At 37.7% G+C, this 19,447-nt stretch overlaps 1 protein-coding gene across 2 annotated transcripts in view; it reads right to left on the bottom strand.

The window, feature by feature from the left end:
- Window positions 1-301: 301 nt before the first annotated feature.
- Window positions 302-19,447, bottom strand: part of GATA6 (GATA binding protein 6) — a 36,988-nt gene continuing 17,842 nt past the window's right edge. For both annotated transcript variants that reach the window (XM_082259401.1, XM_082259400.1), the window contains exons 4-7: window positions 13,675-13,800; window positions 11,150-11,243; window positions 9,036-9,145; window positions 302-1,075 (exon numbers count right to left, since the gene is read on the bottom strand). In XM_082259401.1, coding sequence (XP_082115527.1) covers window positions 905-1,075; window positions 9,036-9,145; window positions 11,150-11,243; window positions 13,675-13,800 — 501 coding nt within the window. In that variant the 3' untranslated portion in view covers window positions 302-904. The remainder of the gene's footprint in view (window positions 1,076-9,035; window positions 9,146-11,149; window positions 11,244-13,674; window positions 13,801-19,447) is intronic.

The following is a 19,447-nucleotide window of genomic DNA, read 5'->3' as shown; positions in this document are numbered from 1 at the left end:
CGGTGTACTTTTTTATGGGTACATGCTGTAAATTAGTGTAGTGTATTAATATATACTGGCCACATGCCATTTGTTTTGCTGGATTACAGGGGCCAGGGATTTTTAGGACGTGGCATACAACAGAAAGATTAAATAATAGATACTTCCTTGTTTTCTTGTAGTGTATATATAAGATAATCCACCTAGTAGTGTGTCATGTTTATAAAGGAAAACCCAACTGGCTAGCACCATAAGGATACAGTAGTGCTGAATTTATTTAATTAACTGCTGTAGCTCATGTTAATCTTTTTTATGATGGTGCTTTAATTGCTCATCTTCTTTAAAGGTAAGCTTCTACAAGATCTTTGTGGCTCTTTGTATGTCTGTCCAGCAATATCACATTCCCCATCAGAAGCTTATATTGAAGTAGTGATAAGTAATCTGATTAGTGTAGTGACAGGAGTGACTGTAAACCTTTACTGAAATTATCATAGAGATCTAAACATTGGATCCAACCAAACATAGTAGATAAGGCAGCAGGAAGAAAATCTATTACTTGTGAACCTTAAAAAGAAAACTGGGTCAAGTTTCTTCTCAAAAGGCAGCATTTCTCAATGCATGCTGGAGTATACAGGCTTTCTAACACAGTCATTGCATTCATCTATGTCTGAACGTTCGGTCAATGATGGTTTATAAAGTAAGTAATAAGTAAGGTGTGTGTCTCAGACCCAAGTCTCTTGCATAGATGAAGATCATTTTATTACGTTCGCCACAAAGCTCCACTTAAACTGAAACACTAAAAATGAAAAAGTGAAGGAAATGTTCTTTATGGAAATTGAGAAAATGTTCTTTGAGCATCCCAGGTCCATCAACTTGCTATAAAAAGCACTCATGAATGAAGAGATTGCCCTTCCGGTGATAAAAGTCAAGCTGAGGCCAAAGCACACCATGTATCTTGTCTGACTGATCCCCCAACGTCAGGTGAGGATCCCATAATGACTGCTGAATACAGGCTTTCTTGTCCTGTGTACTTCAATGTGTTGTTATCTGGACTGGTACTTCCACTTTGCTGTGAAGACATCATGGACGACCCCACCTTTACAGAAATGTAAGAAAATGGGTGTTACTCTTTAGTGATAATAGAATCACTTTTCACATCTGATCACATCACACAAACACAATCTAATATATGTTTCAATAAACAAAGATCCAGGGATCAATTGTTTGTGCAACTAAAACTGAAGCAACTTTTTAAGGGACCTTTTGAGGTCAGCAGTAAGTACATTTCAAACACCATTCCTCTTTACCTTTGACCATTTGTCTTTACCTTTAATTCTAGACGGCTCTAGGACACGAAAATTTTACATTATACAAACTATATAAGTGTTTAAATTGCAAGTGTATCTTAGAGATAAAAAAACACTTAGGGAGAATAGTCAGCACAACATGTTCCCCTCTACCCCTACCTCAGTCTAGCTGGTTATACACTAGAAAAATTTCAAACAAACGTTTGTATGTACGAAAACTCTTTGTGCAATTGATTACTGCTATTCAAAAGTAATTTAAAATTTTAATTTCTTATAAATTAACTTTTGGAATGAATGTAGTTTACCAAACAAAATTAAAATTTAGGCCCCTTTCACACTGGTGCGGCTTAGGACTGCAAAGTCACATGACAAGTCGTACCCCATGATTTCCAATGAGTACCGTTCATAAATGTGCAATTTCAAAGTAGTCCCTGCACTACTTTCGTCCGACTTTGATGCAACTTGAGGTCCATAGACATCAAGATTACACAGGCGTTGCTTTAAATCAAGTCAAAGTCTCGCGACTTTCAGGTTGCACAAGTGTAAAATGGCCTTAGTGTTAAAAATAAGTTTGTTCCAGAAAAAAATCTCTTTTGAATTTTCTTATCACTTAGCAGTTAAAAATGAACACTGATTTGATCCCACTAACTATTAGAAAATCAAATGAACATTCTTAAAAAGAAACATTTGAAACAGAATTGTACTAGTGTAGTGTATAGCCAGCTTAACTCTTCTTTTCTTTAATAGTAAACTTATTTGTAATTCTGTCAATGGTAAAATTAAAAACTGGATGCACTACTTTCCTATATCTGACAAATAAAAATAGATAATACAATGGGCAAAGAATCAATGATTAAACTTCATATAACAATGAATGCTTATTTTTAATTGTAATGTAGATACCATGAAACTTTTATGTATTTCTGCTTAATGTATCTAAACAAATAAAGGAAATATATACATTGTGTGTATATATATATATATATATATATATATATATATTATAAACAGAGAGGGAGATTGATTTAGCAAAGGAATATTTACACCCAAACCATTTTATTAGGGAAATGAAAAAATAGTTTTGAAGAATTTTAGATTAGCCCAAATATTATTTTATTTTTAATAGAAATCCAGATTGTTATTCCGGTAAGGTTTTAAAAATGCACCACCTAAGGTGACTGTACAGAGTGGGCCATCCACATAATAAATGTGTATTTTAAAAAAGTTTTATTCTACAGTTCTTTATACTGAATTATTGCTATACACAATAATTGATAACAACACACTACATTTTTTAAGCATTTTCTGTCTATGAAAAAAACAATTTTTTGTTTTCCTATATATATTCTCTCAGAAGTAGTACAAATACAAAATTTCTTAATCTTTCAGGTGTCATTTTAGTGTTTTTAAAGTTTGCTGCTGGGCAACATGGGTAAACTATTTAAATCTATATTGCTGCTCTCTAAACAGAGCATTTCATAAATATCCAAGATATAAAAGTAAGTCATGGTAATAAAATGTTTTACATGTGTTTCTGAAGGTTGCACAATAGATCAGTAAGAAAAAAATAAATCCAGCAGTAACTGGAAGTAAGTTATTATTACAACTCATAAAACAAAATCTTGGTTTATGCTTGCGGATGAACTGTATGTGCTGTAAAATATTTGGAATCATTAAAACTATTGCAAGCCATTGTAGCAGCACCTTTGTACCTTCCTTATCCGCCATGTTAAGAAATACTCTAACACGCTGTTGGTCATTGCCAACAATTTATTTATAAGGAGAGAGGAGATGTGAATATAAAAGAATCTATTGGGATCGGGACATGACCTTTTTATCTGCTGTTGTTATTTATGCTGCACTAGAAACCTAAGTCATTACTTTTCTCAACAATATCTATTACTTTGTGTAAAGGCTTCCAAATTCAAGCTGCAAGATAGATATGTGTTTTGCCTCTCCAAGGAATTCACACAGCCAGACATATCAGGCACACTCCGCTAGGAATTCCACACAGCTAGACTTAAGTTGTCACTGTAAATTATGGCATTGAGGTTTGCAAGGATCTAATAACTATGGAATTGCAGTAAAAGGCCAATATTATTGAGTTCCATTATTCCCATTTTGTGGTTTTGATTAATTACCCTTACTCCACCCTTCTTAAAGTGAACCAGTTATGAATTTCTTTTAATATGACATGAATGATTTATCAACGAGGGTGTTTTATGCTAGCAGGGTGAACCAGTGCTTATTTCACAGCAGACATTGAAAATAAAGGGATGGGACTGAAATTTTCCTTGAGCTGATCAAGGAAAGGGGACTCACCGATACTTTATTAATGATAGACCCTGAGGTCAGATGATTTAAAATTGTTCAGCTCTAAGCCTATTGTCATAAAACAAATGCTTGTTTTTTTTTTTTTTTTGTTTATTTTATGGGAAGCTAAAAGGCTAAGTTCATCTTTGTTCACTTTTTTATTTCTAAATGTCAGCTCCCCTATGTACCAATATAGCATTATTGTACTTATTTTGCAAAAATAAAACCGCTTTCCATTTATTCTACACCGGCTTACCTCACTGTCTTCATGGCTGTTTAAACACACTGCTCCATTACTTCTGCCCTATTTCCTGGTCAGACTTTAGGTCATGACACAGGAAGCAGTTGACCAGCTAAGGGTGGATGATACCCGGTGTGTGCTAATGGGATCAGTCCTGGTCCTAAAGTCTGACTAGGAAGTTAGGCAGAAGTAATCGAGCAGTGTGTTTAAACAGCTATGAAGAGAGTAAGGTAAGTCGGTGTAGAATTCTTGGAAAGCTGTTTTACTTTTGCAAAATAAGTACATTAATGCTATATTGATACATAGAGAGCTGGAATTTAGAAAAAAAAGGTGAACAAAGGTGAACTTAGCCTTTAAGGATAAGTTCAACCTAACACTAAAATCTCTGCATCTATAGATCTCCACGATCTAAAACTAACCTATCTAGCCCTGTAAAGAAGAAATCAGTATAATTAACTTTTTTTAAACCGATCCGACCCGATCCCGCGCTGAGCTGTCAGCTGCGGCTTCGCTGTGGAGGCGAGTGCAGAGGACATAGCTGACAACAGAAGCCCCATAGTAAGTCTATGTGTGACGTCATTTCCCATTCATTTCACAGCTGTTGTTGGCTGTGTCCTCTGCAGAGTTTCCGCCACTGGAGATCAGGTCGGATCGGCTTCAAAAAAGGTATGTATACTAATTTCTTCTTTACAGGGCTAGATAGGTTAGTGTTAGATCGTAGAGATCTATAGATGCAGGGATTTTAGTTTTAGGGTGGACTTATCCTTTAAGGCCTCACGCACACTGAATGCTTTCGCAGTCTCTCCCAGACGCCTTTCCTCCTGGCAGCGGCATTTTGGCAGAAAATTAGCTTGATGCTTGTAAACACGGGTAACACGTTTAGGCACATCAAGCGCCTGGGCGTTAGATCATTTCATTGTCCAGAATAATCATTTATTTTGACCACTAAAAATAAATAACTCGCAAGCGCTAAACACACCTAGTGTTAACGCTCTTTTAGATGTGCTTAGACATGTTTACGTGCGCCAAGCAGTTTTTCTGACAAAACACTTCTGCTCCTGGACACACAGAAAGTGTGTTTCTTTTCTGCCTCTAAACTCTTTTAAACACCTATGTGTGCATGGACACATGGGTTGATTTCCTAAAGGCAAATAGACTGTGCACATTGCAAAGTGCAGTTGCACTCTGCAAGTTCAGTTGCTCCAGAGCTGGGCGTTAGATCATTTCATTGTCCAGAATAATAATATATTTTGACCACTAAAAATAATTAACTCCCAAGCGCTAAACGCACCTAGTGTTAACGCTCTTTTAGATGTCTTTAGACACGTTTACATGCTCCTGCTGCTCCTGGACACACAGAAAGTGTGTTTTTTTTTCTGCCTCTAAAAGCCCCTGCCTCTAAACTATTTTAATCACCTATGTGTGCATGGACACATAGGGGTTGATTTACCAAAGGCAAATAGACTGTGCACTTTGCAAAGTGCAGTTGCACTCTGCAAGTTCAATTGCTCCAGAGCTTAATAAATAAGCAGAAGCTCTCCTGACTTTCATCATCCAATTTTTCTTGCACATGTTTGGGTACTCTTTGCAAAGTGAGGCTTTACTTAATTTACTAATCGTGTAGTGCAACTACACTTTGCAAAGTGCAATCTCTTTGGTTTTAGTAAATCATCCACATAGGCTAACATGCAGGGACGTTTAAAGGCAGAAACATATTGCCAGACACCTCTAAGAGCAGCTTTAAAAAAGTCCAGTGTGCATGAAGCCTAAGCCCCCATTCACATTAGGTCGCTCCGACTTAGGGGGCGACCTGTGAAGTTGCGTGCAGCGCGACTTTGGCGCGACTTGCACGGACTTCATAACATGAATGTCTATGCAAGTCGCCTCCAGGTCGCCCCGAAGTAGTACAGGACCCTTTTTCTAAGTCGGAGCGACTTGTGTCGCTCCTAATAGAACGGCTCCTGTACTGCACAGTGGGAGCGCGAGGACCGCGACTTGTCAGGCTGACAAGTCGCCTGACAAGTCGGATCAATGTGAATGGACACTTACAGTCATGTTGAGCACAAGCTTAGAAGATGAAAAAAAAAACAGAGAACTGAATTGATGCAAACAAATGAACTAACTCCTTTAGGCTCGGTTCACACTAGAGCGACTTGCTACACATGAAGTTGCATGACAAGCGGAAACGTATTTATTTCTATGGCATCCCTTCCAATCTATATGGAATAATGGTTGCAGGGTATTATGTGCCAGTATACTGGTAGTTGATTTAGATCATGCTATTGTTTTTTGGGAGAACTTGAGTCCTGACAAACTCAGTAATAATAAAAGCAAAATTCTTATTTGTAGGTTAGCTGTTCAGAGGACTTGCGTGTGCAGCTTTCCTAATACTATGGGGAGATCATTTTTATCATCTGTAAAGATATTAACATAAATGCAAATGGCCAGAAGTAAATGTTACTCTTTTAAAATGTGTCCAATTAGCACATTCTTGTGTTAATAAAAAATAAATGTTAATAAATACGATTAACCTTCAAGATGTGGGTTTTGCTTGGCAGCCTGAATTGGTGATCAATAACTTTTAACTTTGCTCCGGAAAATCATGCAAACATATATGTAGTAATGGTTAATGTATTATGTTAAAGCTCTACATATTAACATGAAAATCCATATTGCTGGCTTTGGTACACAGCTGAGCATCCCTGTGTGTGAAGATTTGGGTGTGTAGGTAAAATATCTGTGGTATGAAGATGAAAGTGCTGACACTACTTTTTAGTGAATGGATTTATGCCAGAATCTCACAGTGCTGGGAACTGTTTTGCAATAAATCCATTTAGTGCCCTAAACAGTAAATTCTTTTAGCATTCCTTCACTTCGACTAAGCAATGCTGTACAGATTGCTGTAATCCAGCAGTTTTCTTCATGTGTGATTATCCTGGGAGCATATGTAACGATACAGATGTGAGCAGAAGTTAAACAACTGCCATCTGTGTCTCTTAGGTTGCATTGCTAAAATACAGTTATACCTGCATCCTTTACTTGTATACTGTATGTACTATAGGAAGTCTCCTTGGGGTTAATATGTGAAAAAAAGTTCATTTTTTTTAAGGGAAATGTAAAAATCCAGTTAGGTTAAATGGTTAAGAGGAAAATAAATAAGCTAGAAATGTAACCATGTTCTCCAGGCCAGTGTTCCTCAACCTTTTTTCAGTCAAAGCACACTTTAAAATTATGGGTAATCTCAAGTCACCCTTAAAAATTATAAACAGTCTCAAGGCATCCTTTAAAATTTTAGACAGTCCCAATGCACCCTTTAAAATTTTAGACAGTCCAAATGCACCCTTCAAATGATAGACAATCTCAAGGGACCCTTTAGAATTATGAACATTCTCAGGTCGCCCTTTAGGCCCCATGCACACTGGATGTTTTTACAACTGCTGTTTTGGGCGTCAGACTTTTTTTTCTGCAGCCAATAAATCCCCCATCATGGTATCCTACGTGTCCATGCACACATAGGCTGTTATCAGCAGTTTTGGGTCGGGGGCGTTTTCTGGCTGGAAAAAACCCAGAACTAGTGGGTTTTAAGAGGAGTTTTTTCAGCTGTAAAAATGCTCTAAATCTGATTGAAGCTGAAAAACGTAAAAAAAAAAAAATAACGCTGAACAACGCAGCTATTCAGCGTTTTTGAGCCATAAGCTTTTATGGGAGTAAAGTTTTGATGAAAAAAAAGCTAAAAAAACGCTACAGCTAAAAAACGCCAAAAAAACACTATAAAACGCAACTGCAAAAACACTGAAAAACTTGTTTTACATCTACAGCTTTCTACAGCAAACGTTACTGGCTTTTTTATAACGTCCAGTGTACATAAGGCCTTAAATTTATGGACAGTCTCAAGGCACTCTTTAAAATTATGGACAGTCTCAAGACACCCTCTAAAATTAAAGACAATGTCAAGGCACCCTTTAAAATTACAGACAGTCTTAAGGCACCCCGTTCTAAAATGTAAAAAACAATTCTAATAGTTTTGCACAATCCAGCAACATCCACACGTAGGACACCCAACGTTAGAGGTGATTTATTCTTCCAAAGCAAATACACTTTTGCAAACTGGTAATAACTAGTAATCCTATGTTTCTCTTCTCCCTCAATTTCTCTCCATCAGTAACCTACTGTCACCTCAGTGATGAGGGAGAGGGGCACAGAAGGGTCAAACAAGGATGCTGTGGTGGCAACAGACATTATCCTTATTGTTTGATTACATCATTGGTTGTTAGGATGCCAGAAAGTCTTAATAGTGTATAATGAAAACTCATGGCTTTGTGTAACTAAAAGGCAGGCTTGATCCACCTGCTGGCTTGTATGCAATTTTTAGGCATTTTGCCAAGGCACCCCCGGGGGCCTAGGCACCCTGGTTGAAAAAGGCTGCTCTAGGCTAACAAAACACTAATGTACTAAATTTTTTAACTGTAATTCTTTCTTCATTGAAGTATATCTACAGCCAAAATATTTGTTTAGAGTAAAAAAACCTTGTCAGGGACCCAAGAAGTTTTTATCCTGTATATGTTAAATGGTATATAGAGCCTTCACACCTATTCCTGTACTTGTGGATATCATCAATACCATCCTTGCATACAGAAACAGATGGTAAAAGACAATGTTGTATTGTGCAGTATGACATTGACATGATTCTATGCCTCGCAAACTCTGTCAGTCACCCTGGGACTTTCAAGACTTCAGGTATTCTGGTTTATTGTTTTGGAGACTGGATGACAAGGAAACTACACCATCAGTACAGTGTGGAAAGTAGTTTAGTTCCATAACTAGACAATATAGCAAAGAAAGAGCTAGAGTATGATGATAATGCCAAGTGGATGTCAATTCAAGAGGATAAAAGAACTTATCAACGCTTATCATTTCATTAGGCATGAATTCTCTGTTAAAGTCTCCCTGTTCTTTGCAAACCATATTCATATCTGATAGTAGAATTTTGGGAAAAGAAAAATCAGCATGTAAATATATGGTTTCTGTTTGAGTACGTATATTTTCCATGTGCTCAGGTAGAACAGATGAAATTCTTGCAAACATACTATCAAGTACAGAAAGCTAAATGTTTGCTGAGATAACTTCCCCTAGATAAGATAGGGAGAGAGATAAGACAGTGTATTGTATTCTTAAGCTATCATTATGACATTTACCCCAGAAGCAGTGCTCTGATTGTTAGGAGAACCGTTCTTTATACAGTCATCCGAGTTTGTTGGTGACGTTGTGGAAGTTGGAGTCATAGGGATTTGGTGGCTACTGGTACCTGAAAAAGTACAATTGTTTATTTAAATATCACAGTTTAGAAACACTGAACACATAAAGTTAATTCACAAAGAGGGAATTAGCGTATTTGTCTACATTAGATGACCATTTGAAAGCTGAGACCAGCAGCATTGCTACCGTTTTGAAAAGACCCAGGCATCATGTTTTTTGGACTGTGGGTTGGATCGCACCATCTCTCACCCATCCCCAGTCTTTCTGTCTTAGTATTTTGCAAATTCCCATTATTTTACTATCTCCTCTTTTTCTTCTCTTACACTTTCTAACCTCTTCTACTTTCCCCTTCTTGGAGAACAACACAGAACTATGTCAAGCCTTTCAAGTGATTATCTCTCTCTGTATTGTTTGGACTCTAGTGTCAGCCAAGAAGCTCCTAAAATATTTCCTCCCTGGCGCTATATGCTGAACTGCACACTCTGCACACAGAGTGTCTTTCATATTAAAGCACAGCTGCCCTGCACTACCTTACACATTAATACCACAAGTAATACTCTGGCACTCTGTGGGCTATAGTCACAAGCAAGAGATCCAGGCCTATGGAGGTAAAAGAAACTTGGAACAGGGCCCCTATATTGAAAATATAATTAGTTCTGTTAAAGATGATCTCCATAATGCCATATACGCAAAAAATACTGGGTGATAAGTATAAGTAAAGCTGTTCATCAAAAAGATACTTGTAATTGTGATGACAGCTGTGTGTCCTGTGCACACATACTGTATAAAGGGTGTGTTAACAGACCTTTGTTCACTTTATAACTATTTCTCTTCTCATGCAATTCTATGTGAAAGCAAAGCAGCTTGATACGAGGGGAGGCAACTTATAGGAAGGTCTAATGCAGGTCAGATGGAGGTCAGCTGCAGGTCCAATGCCTCTGTCAGACTGATGTTAAATGTAAGCAGAATATACTTTAAAGCTTTCTACATTTACTTATCGACACAAGCTCAAATGCCATCAAGATGCCCAGATGCTCAGATGCCCTCATTCTGTCATAAGGATCAGCGGAACCCATCACGATTATAATTTTGAGCAGTTCAAAAGTCATGCACAGGTAGCAAAAGCTGCCCTAAAACATCCTTGGGGCCCATAGGGACTCCGATCCTGCTTATTATGAACAGTGTCTCAAATTACACTATGAAGCTGATTAAAGTCTAACTCTGGGCACAAGAAAAAAATGACCCCTGTAGTGGGGCCTTCCACACTGCAAGAATTGCATGCTTACTTTTGCCTGAGAGAAGAGGAACACTCATTCCTCGCTCTAGCAGGGTCTGGCCAAGGTGCAACCTGTCCTGCAAAGCCTCCCCCCCAGGCTGCGGTCGCATGCTTGCTTCATCCACATACAGTGCAGGGTTAAAAGCCCTTCATTGTAGGATGACAATGAAGGATCGCCCATAGCCTGAAGGGGCCAGAGGGAGAGGAAGAAACGTCAAAGCACTTTGGCAATGGAATTAAATCTGCTAGTGACTTTTGATTTGTAGTTTTTTTTGTACAGAAGTAATAGACCTCTTGGAAGCATTAGGTTGAAAAAAGGGGTATTGAAAGAAAAGCCATAGTTTTTTTTAGTGTTTTTTTTTTTTTTTTAGATATATATGTAAACGGGATGGGCTGTATGCAAAACAGTAATGAGCCTTGTTTTTGTATTTAGTTTGTAAATGTTGTATATATGTGAACTGTATATGAAGTACAATAATAAAAATAAGATACAGAAAACAAGAAAAAAACTATAAAGTCTTATTAAAAAGAACTCTTAGAAAAACATTACTTAGACTGTAAAGTAAAAACTATGGTTTTCCTTTAAAAGGTTCACATGTCCACTGTACTTACAAAACAGTGAATTCCTAGAGTAAACCACCTCCTATGATTTTCATAATATAAGGTTACGTTTCAGATACAGCACTACAGGGTTAGTTAAGCAAGCCCAACACTCAAAAGTGCAAAATAAATCTACCATTGTAATTTATATAGTAACATATATGAGAACTTACGTACCATTACTAGATGATGCTTTTGACTTATTTAGATTCTTTGGCTTTCTTTTTCTAGTTTGAATTCCATCTTTCTTCATAGCCAACGGCCGTGGTACCTACAATAGCAAAAGAACAATTATTATATTATATTATATAAGTATATTATTGAAATTAAGTTTATCAGCCTAGATTTTCAAACTATTTCATTTTACATTGGTGAAGCCATGCAGAAATTAGCACTATGTTGTTAATGATAACATGATTAAGAGGTTTGTGAAGCAGTCCAAATGGAAGCAGCTATTGCTGGGCAAGCTTTTATTTTTGTAAAGTCACAGATTTCTCTGCAAACACAGAGGCATGGAAGAATGTGGCATTAAAGACTAGCTTCAGCTATTAATATTATTTCTTTTATTTTTTTTTCATTTTATTATTTGTGCCCTTGTGTAAAGATTTCTCCTTATACCGTGTCAAACTATATTGCACAGGGTGTCAATAAATGTTTTACCTTTCCCTATTCTAATAAAATTAGTAGGGGTTTTGCCCTCTGGCTCTGTGTCTCTTTTGGAAAGGTTTACCCTAATTTCCTGTCCTAGTGACAAGGAGACATGAAGAGAGCAAAACTTTCTCCAACAGGGGCACATGCAGCAATAAAAACTGAACTTCTATCTCCTCCCAAGTGCTATACAAAAATCTTTACTAAAAAAAAAATAAAAAAAACACAATTCTAACATTAGGATTTTAAACAAGTAAAAAAAATCAACAAAAAGATCAGTTAATACATTTTTGAAATTTTAACAAACCCCCATTATAACCAGGGGAGGACTGGGAAGGGGGGCAGGGTGGCAATTGCCCCCTGGGCCACTAAAAACTGGTAAAAAGGCCGCACTCAGGGCTGGATTAATGTAGGGGCCAGACACTGTATACAGCTGTCAGTCACCACTACACAATAATATATTTGCATAGCTGAAGCGGAGTGGTATGAGTGTGCAAAGTACGCTCCTGAATCCGGCCTGGAACAATACTAACACAGTCACTTCCCTGTCAGGCAGAGTGATCTCTGCCTGACAGGAGCTTCCTAGGCCCCACCTGGCGTGATGTCATGTATTTTTGTTAAACCTCCTTTGTTGCTATTAACCTTAAATTATGTTACCACATTGCATTGCGTTATGTGTCTTGCTTTATTACATCAATATCCGTTATAAAACCAGGTGGGCATGGATGGTGAGCTGATTCGATGGTTCAATGGGCCACTTGACTGGACTTGCCCCACAGGCCTAAGGCTGCCAGCCCTCCCCTGATTATAACCTTCCTTTAGGAGTACTGGTAGTCATTAAAATATATGCCATCTCTTCACTTCGCTCAACAGCTATGACATACTAAAAAGAAGGGGCTCTTAATTTTTGTATTGTGTATGACTGCTGCAATCACACAGAACCTGAGCACCATACACTGTTTTAAAAGGTTGCTGTTGCTCTACCATTGTAGGTATATTATGTGATTGGGGAAGTTCTTTAAAATGATGTCTTTCTACACTATGTTTCTGCCTGTTCACTTTATTACCAATACCATAAGTGATGTGCTAGCTGCTCTGCATGTTCAGTGCGCTAGTAAGACAGAAGACAGAGTTCAATGCTGTAGTTTCAATGATTTTTAATTTATTGTGAAAAACTAAGATGCAGAATGAACTGTTATCTACAGAAAGCAGAAAAAAATATAAATTTTTCTGAACAATGAAAAAAAAAAAAGTAAAAGTACGTAAATTATATTACATTTTGAACAAGCAAAGATATGTCTTCACTTCTAAATAATTAAATAATTTTTTTAAGTGCAACCAGTGCACCAGCCTCTTGCAATCTCCTATATGGCAAAACGTTTTATATATGGTAAGGCGAGCTTGAGAGCCAATCAAGATTGAGAGCCAATCAAGTGTGCTGCATGCCAACGTGTTGACACGAAACCTCCTGGTAGGAAGAAAGAGCAGAGTGAGTAATGGGGTGATTGTATTAGTGTGCTGCTGTTCTTTCATAGTTCAATCGGCAGGCTGTGGGTGGACAGAGGACACCACTGTATTCCTTATCTAAGTTGTGTGTTCCATCTGTCTGTGCTGTCTGGCAGGGATCTGTAAATCCCTGGACAGGATAGACAGAAATATAAATCCTTTGGCAGGTGAAACAGCCCCATTACACAAAATTAATCTGCGTGTTTATCTGCTTTTCTGGGGTTCAGTTTTAATGATTACAGTATACTAGAGTAGAGAAGAGTATACTATTAGGCTGGGCTGATGCGTGTATCTTTGGTCTGTAATATTTACCAACTGGAGGACGAGGGTGAGGATGTTGGCATAGGGTTTGATTTTTTTTAAGGTACTTTAGCCCTTTTTTTTCAAGGTTTGAGTTGGGAAATCTCTGGTAATCTCACCACCCAGGGTCCACAATAGTCATAAAACTATGTTAAAAGCAACAGGCCACATTGGGAAAACTGGCATCTTTAACCACAACAAACTAAGCAGGGATGTGACTGTTACAAGGTAGCAAAAAGAATACTTACCCCATGTAGTTTCATATATAGGCCACAGGCATTGCACACAGGCTCTCCCTCTGTATTTCTACGCCATAACGTTGTTGTGGTAGTATGACAATTGGCACAAGCCAAGCCAATTCTTCTAGAAGATGGCTAGAGAAAATGAAAGGAAAAAGATTGGATTATTCCAGCATGACAAGTTAAAAAATGTAATAAAACAGGTGTTTTTCTCTGAACACACTTTATCTTACATGAACTAAAGGAGACCAACATAGACTAAGAAATGGTATTGTACACATGAAAAGTAATTAGGGATGATTTAATCTACCCAAGTTCGATTTGTGAATCCAAATTTAGTAGGAAATTTCACTGACGTATATAGGGATGAATCCTATGGGGGCGAGCCTTGTACTTTTGCCAAGAATTAAAGCACAGTTTAGTAAAAGGTTATGCATTTTCTATAGCAGTTTCTTATATGGTAATAAAGTGATAATACAGGAAGGGGGGGGGGGGTGGGTTTAGGCACCCATTTTGGTCCTTTTCAGCCTGCTGGCCATAGTTAATATGCCATGCAGGACATTATGGTTAAAAAATGAATCTTGAACCTGCAGGCTTTGCTTCGCATGCATAGTAGTCTTGAATCTGAACCTCATCCCTAATGTTAATAGTGTGCAGTACAGTTATCAAATAATCCAAAGTCATTCTTTATGTTTATCTCGGTTTCCAGTAAAAGGAAGATAAAAGTTCATCCTGAAATAAAGCGTATCAACTCAACTACATTTAATACTTGTCATCAGCCAAAAAGGCATTTACAGTATTGGTTGATTTTTGGGGTATATGTTCTACTGAGACCTTTTTTAAATGTATTTTTGTTAACTGGTTAAACTTTTTTCCAGTGTCCCTTCAGGCTCGGTTCACGTATATGTAATGCGGGAACCCTGTGAATCCACGCGGGTTCCCGCATCGCATTCAAATCACAGTACAAAGTTAATGACACCCCCAGATCAGTTTTCATATCGCAGTGCGAACTGTTCGGACATGAATCAGATCGCATAGGTGTGAGCCACCATGCGATCCAATTCTCCTGCAGACCCAAAAAAGGGTCCTGTGCATGTTGTGTCCGAATCAGATGTGAATTCAGCCATACAACCTGTATGGCTGAATTTGCATCGCACAGCCATCGCGTGTCATTTTCAGAGCAGTGTGCTCCGAAATCTCATGCAATGTCTGTCATCGCTATGGTGTGAACCGGGGCTCAATGTCTTTGGTCTATGAAACAAAAACTGTTTCATTGGGTTTGTGTAACAATGCCCAATAATATTATTTCACTTTTAATCTTGTGATTGGGGAGGCTGTCACAAGTCTGGGAATTCAGACTGGGAATATGATTAAAACATGTACAGTATAAGCAGAGGATAGTTCCAAAGTAAAATTTTGTGTAAACACATTCATTAGATCCAGATAAATAATCAGCTGAAACTGACTTTTTTATTATTGAAATCAGCAATGGAAAGATATGCCTATAACTTCTTATGCATGTATATCTCCATCTATTAAGTGCTAAGACATGCAGTAATATTTTCCTATACATATATAAGGTCATACTCCTCATCAAGGTTTGTAACACGTTTATTTTAAAAGAAAAAAAGCTAAATGTTTTGTAGTAATTTATAGCACAGGACAAGTTTTCAAGGGCACTGCAAATCCTTCAGTAGGACATGTTCTTATTGAATTTCTTTGCAGTGCACTCAGCAAAACAACCAAAACTTTTTCTATAACAAATCTGACTTCCCTTTACCGGTACAACTGAAGGACACTGGCTGTACTAAGCGTCATAGCAAATGTGAACACAATGTGAAATATGCCAACATCTGCCCAGATATGGAGACGTTGGCACATATTTTAGGCATTGATAGAGGATGGTATTTTATTATTCTATAACCCTACTAAGTGGAACAAATGTCAAGGCTTAGATGCCCGCTCAGTTCTCCTTGTGAGCCCCAAAACAACTTCGGAAAATGTTCCTTAGACTTTTCTGGCTTTTTGCCATTGCAGTCTCCTCTCGGATTTGGGTATATAGACATTTATATCCAACCTAATTGGTAGCTTTACCAAATACAGGTTTTCTGGGATAATAAAACTTTAGTAAATCACCCAGGAAATGTCTATTTATATGTGGTACACACATTCTGAGAGCTATGTACAATCTTGTTATACAACCATTTCAGCATAAGAGGCTGGTCTTTTGTTTCATGGCATAATATACTGTATAATATACTATGGTCACATAACTATACATTTAGGGAATTGTTCATTTAAAGTTCCCCAGCCCAGTGAACCTGATAAACACAGCCTATTAGGTAAAAATAAATGTCTGTTTTTGTAAATGATTTCCTCTTATAGGACATCTCCACCCAGAACACATACTGCTCAGAACTGCCATTACAGAATTTTTCTTTTTTTCTTTTTTTTTTTTTTTGAAATCAGGAATTGAAAAGATATGCCTATAACTTCTTATGCATGTATTTCTCCATCTATTTTTTCTTTTGAACTTATAAAAAATGCTAGTGTGCATGGAGCCTTACTTTTGCTTGACAGCTTTGCTTGCATGTAAAAATGGAGATACATAGGTATGTTTCCATAAAAAAAAAAAAATTAGTATATCCCTATGCTTATGAAGTGCAATGAAATATTAATCCAATTAGGGTGTACGTTTATTAAACTGAGAATTTTTTTCTCAGTTCACTTCTCTGCAGTTCTCACAGGGAGAACAGGGAGAAGTTTTTCCTCTGTAAACGGCCGAGATCGGTGTAAAACTAAGTGAACTGCCTGTAATATCACCAGATATTATGAGATTACAGTGCCGCCCAGTTTAAAAAGTGAACCCGAAGTTTAAAGGAAATGTAATGGCATGTTCTGACACTACATATATATATATATATATATATATATATATATATATATATATATATATATATAAAATTATATATATATGTATATACACCACACGCACACACACATATAAATATATATATATATATATATATATATATATACATATATACATATACATATATATATTTATATATATATATATTTTTTTTTTTTATACATTTTTAACCCACTGGTGCTGGTATCTAGGAAAAAAGAAGTCTTTTTCCTTTATTCACACCAGCTTCTCTCCCTGATTCTCCACCTCTGAACTGGAGAATCTGGAATGGAGATATTTCAGAGTAACGGCTGTGAGATCTTCAGATCTCACTGGCCGTTTGTGACAGAACGGTCATGTACTGTGATGAGAAGAGAAGAACGTGTTCTCTGCTCTTCATCTCAGCTACCTAAACCGGTATTCACCAGAGATCAGTTGTGATCATGAGGATCAGGGCTTTTCTCTGTTTCATAAACGGACACCTATGTGAATAATTAAAGTAGAGTAGAGTAAATTTAAACCTTCTCACTGCTGCTACATTCAAATACCCAAACAAATATAACATAAATCATAAAAAACACAATATGCTAATTAAATTGCATTGTGAAAGGCATTTTAATTAAAATATTGTGTTTTTTTTTCTATTTATGTCTAAAAAAAAAAAATTTTTTATTATAGTTCTATGTAGCAACCGCACGTAATTATTGCATATTTTTAATGATATTGCTGTTTTACGTAAACTAGCTTTTACTGGGATCCTGTCACCAGGACAAAGAGCTTAGACAAGCAGCAGTTAGATAATACACGTGTCTGCCCTGCCGGCTGGTGCTATAGAAAATTATTACTACAATACAAAGTTTACTGTAGATAAACTGGGAATTACTTCATCAAAGCCAATGTAAGAGTGAGCCCGGGTTCACACTGTTGCGATCCGCAACAGCATTCCTGTGCGAATTACATGCAGTGTCTCTGGGGTGTGATTTGAGCCATGGATTTGTATGGTTAAAATGGCACATTTGCACCAAACTGGTGCAGGACCCTTTTTTTATCCACATCAAAATCGAATCACATGGGTGTTAACACCTATAAGCTCTGATTCTGCAAATCACGCTGCATTTTGAAAAACAATTGTGGGGTGTCATTAACTAAACATACACTCCGCAATCGGTTCACATGGACAGGTTGCGATTTAGATGCATTGTCAAATACGTGCATTCACTGTGAATTTGCACCGTATCTAGTGTGAACCCAGGCTGAACCATACTCCTGCACTGCAACATAAATACCAAGAAGTATGTTTGCATTTCATGAATACACTGTGTCAACTTGTTTTGCACCTTCTTACTCTCATGCAATTGATTGACCTTTGCCTCCTCAAAATAGGTGAAGCTCCGCTTGTCTTGCCTCCTCCCCCCCCTCTCCGCTGCCACATTTGGCACCTTTTGGGGGGAGGGGGGAGCGGGTACCTGATTGACAGGTACCCACTCCCACTACCAGCTCCATTCACCACGGCAAACTGAGACGGAAGTTCGGCCCCCCTGCAGCCGGCCCATTCACAAAGCGCAGCAGGTTTTGTGCATGCGCAATAGTATGCTGGCTCTGGAGCCATAAGACTTTACTGCCAGTTTTCCTTTGTAAATCAGCTCGGGTGAGGACACTGATGGATTCCTAGATAGGTAAGTGCCCTAATATTAAAAGTCAGCAGCTACAGTTTTTGTAGCTGCTGACATTTCCTTTTCCTGGGGGGAGCCTGAAGCCTGAAATAAGTAGTTGCTCAAAAGCAGCTTTTCTTTCAGCGCAATTCTATTGATATTCAGAGAGTTTAAATGTTTTAAGGAATAGAAAACTTTTTTTATCCTGCTTTTACAGGCTTTCATGCTTAAAGTGTAACTAAACTTTTATTCATTTTGGATAAAGTAAGGGAGCCTTATAACCCATGTCAGGTTTTTTGCCATCTGTATTCCATAGGGGAGATTTCCCTTCACTTCCTGTCCAAAAGCCCATAGCCAAAACAGGAAGTGAGAGGAAAACCTTCAAAAGTGAGGGACTTGTGGAGTGACCCCAACGTCACCAGAACTAGTGTCCCCATCAGAAGATTTCCATTACTGTTCTGATGCCAACCCAAAATTTGGCATTTTCTTTTCCTTTAATTTTTAATGATAACGATAAACAGGACAAATAGAAAAGGTAAATCTCACTAACCGGGGCACAGACAGCAGTAAAAACTGACAGGTGTTCTAATCCATCTGCACTCTATCCAAAAAAAAAAAAAAAAAAAGTTTTGAGTTTAGTTACACTTTATTGCATGTGTGCTTAACAATCTAATATTCATGTCAATAGTAGAATTATGTAATCAATAAATAAGTATTTGTATTTGTTTTCTTTGTTTTTTATAAATTGGCATTTTGGTAATTTATTGAATCATTTAGGCTCCATTCACCCCTAGGCATTCCGGATCGCCGTGATTCTGCCCGTGATTCTAAATCGCCGAAAAACGTGGGATATGCGTGCAAACCCGTTACTATCCATGGCACCCCAATCACTGCGTGATTTTACCGTGATTGTCGCCAGACAAATCACAGTAAAACTCCCCAAACAAAATCGCAGGATGTCTGTAGCCCAAAAGAAGTTACGGAACTTCTTTTGGGGGTGACAGGCGTCCTGCGATTTTGTTTGCATGGTTTTACCACAATTTGGCGGACGACAACTACTTTTAGGCGACAGACGTCCCGCAATTTTGTTTGCACAATTTTACCTCGATTTGTCAGGCGACAAAACCACGGAAAAATCACGCCGCGATTGAGGTGCCATTGAAAGTAACGGGATCGCAAGCATGTCCCGCGTTTTTCGGTGATTCGGAATTGCAGGCAA

This window comes from Pelophylax lessonae, assembly GCF_965119305.1.
Source record: "Pelophylax lessonae genome assembly, chromosome: 5".
NCBI classification, from domain to species: domain Eukaryota; kingdom Metazoa; phylum Chordata; class Amphibia; order Anura; family Ranidae; genus Pelophylax; species Pelophylax lessonae.
Note: the sequence above shows the minus strand (reverse complement) of the source record. Positions and strands in the feature narration are given on the sequence as shown.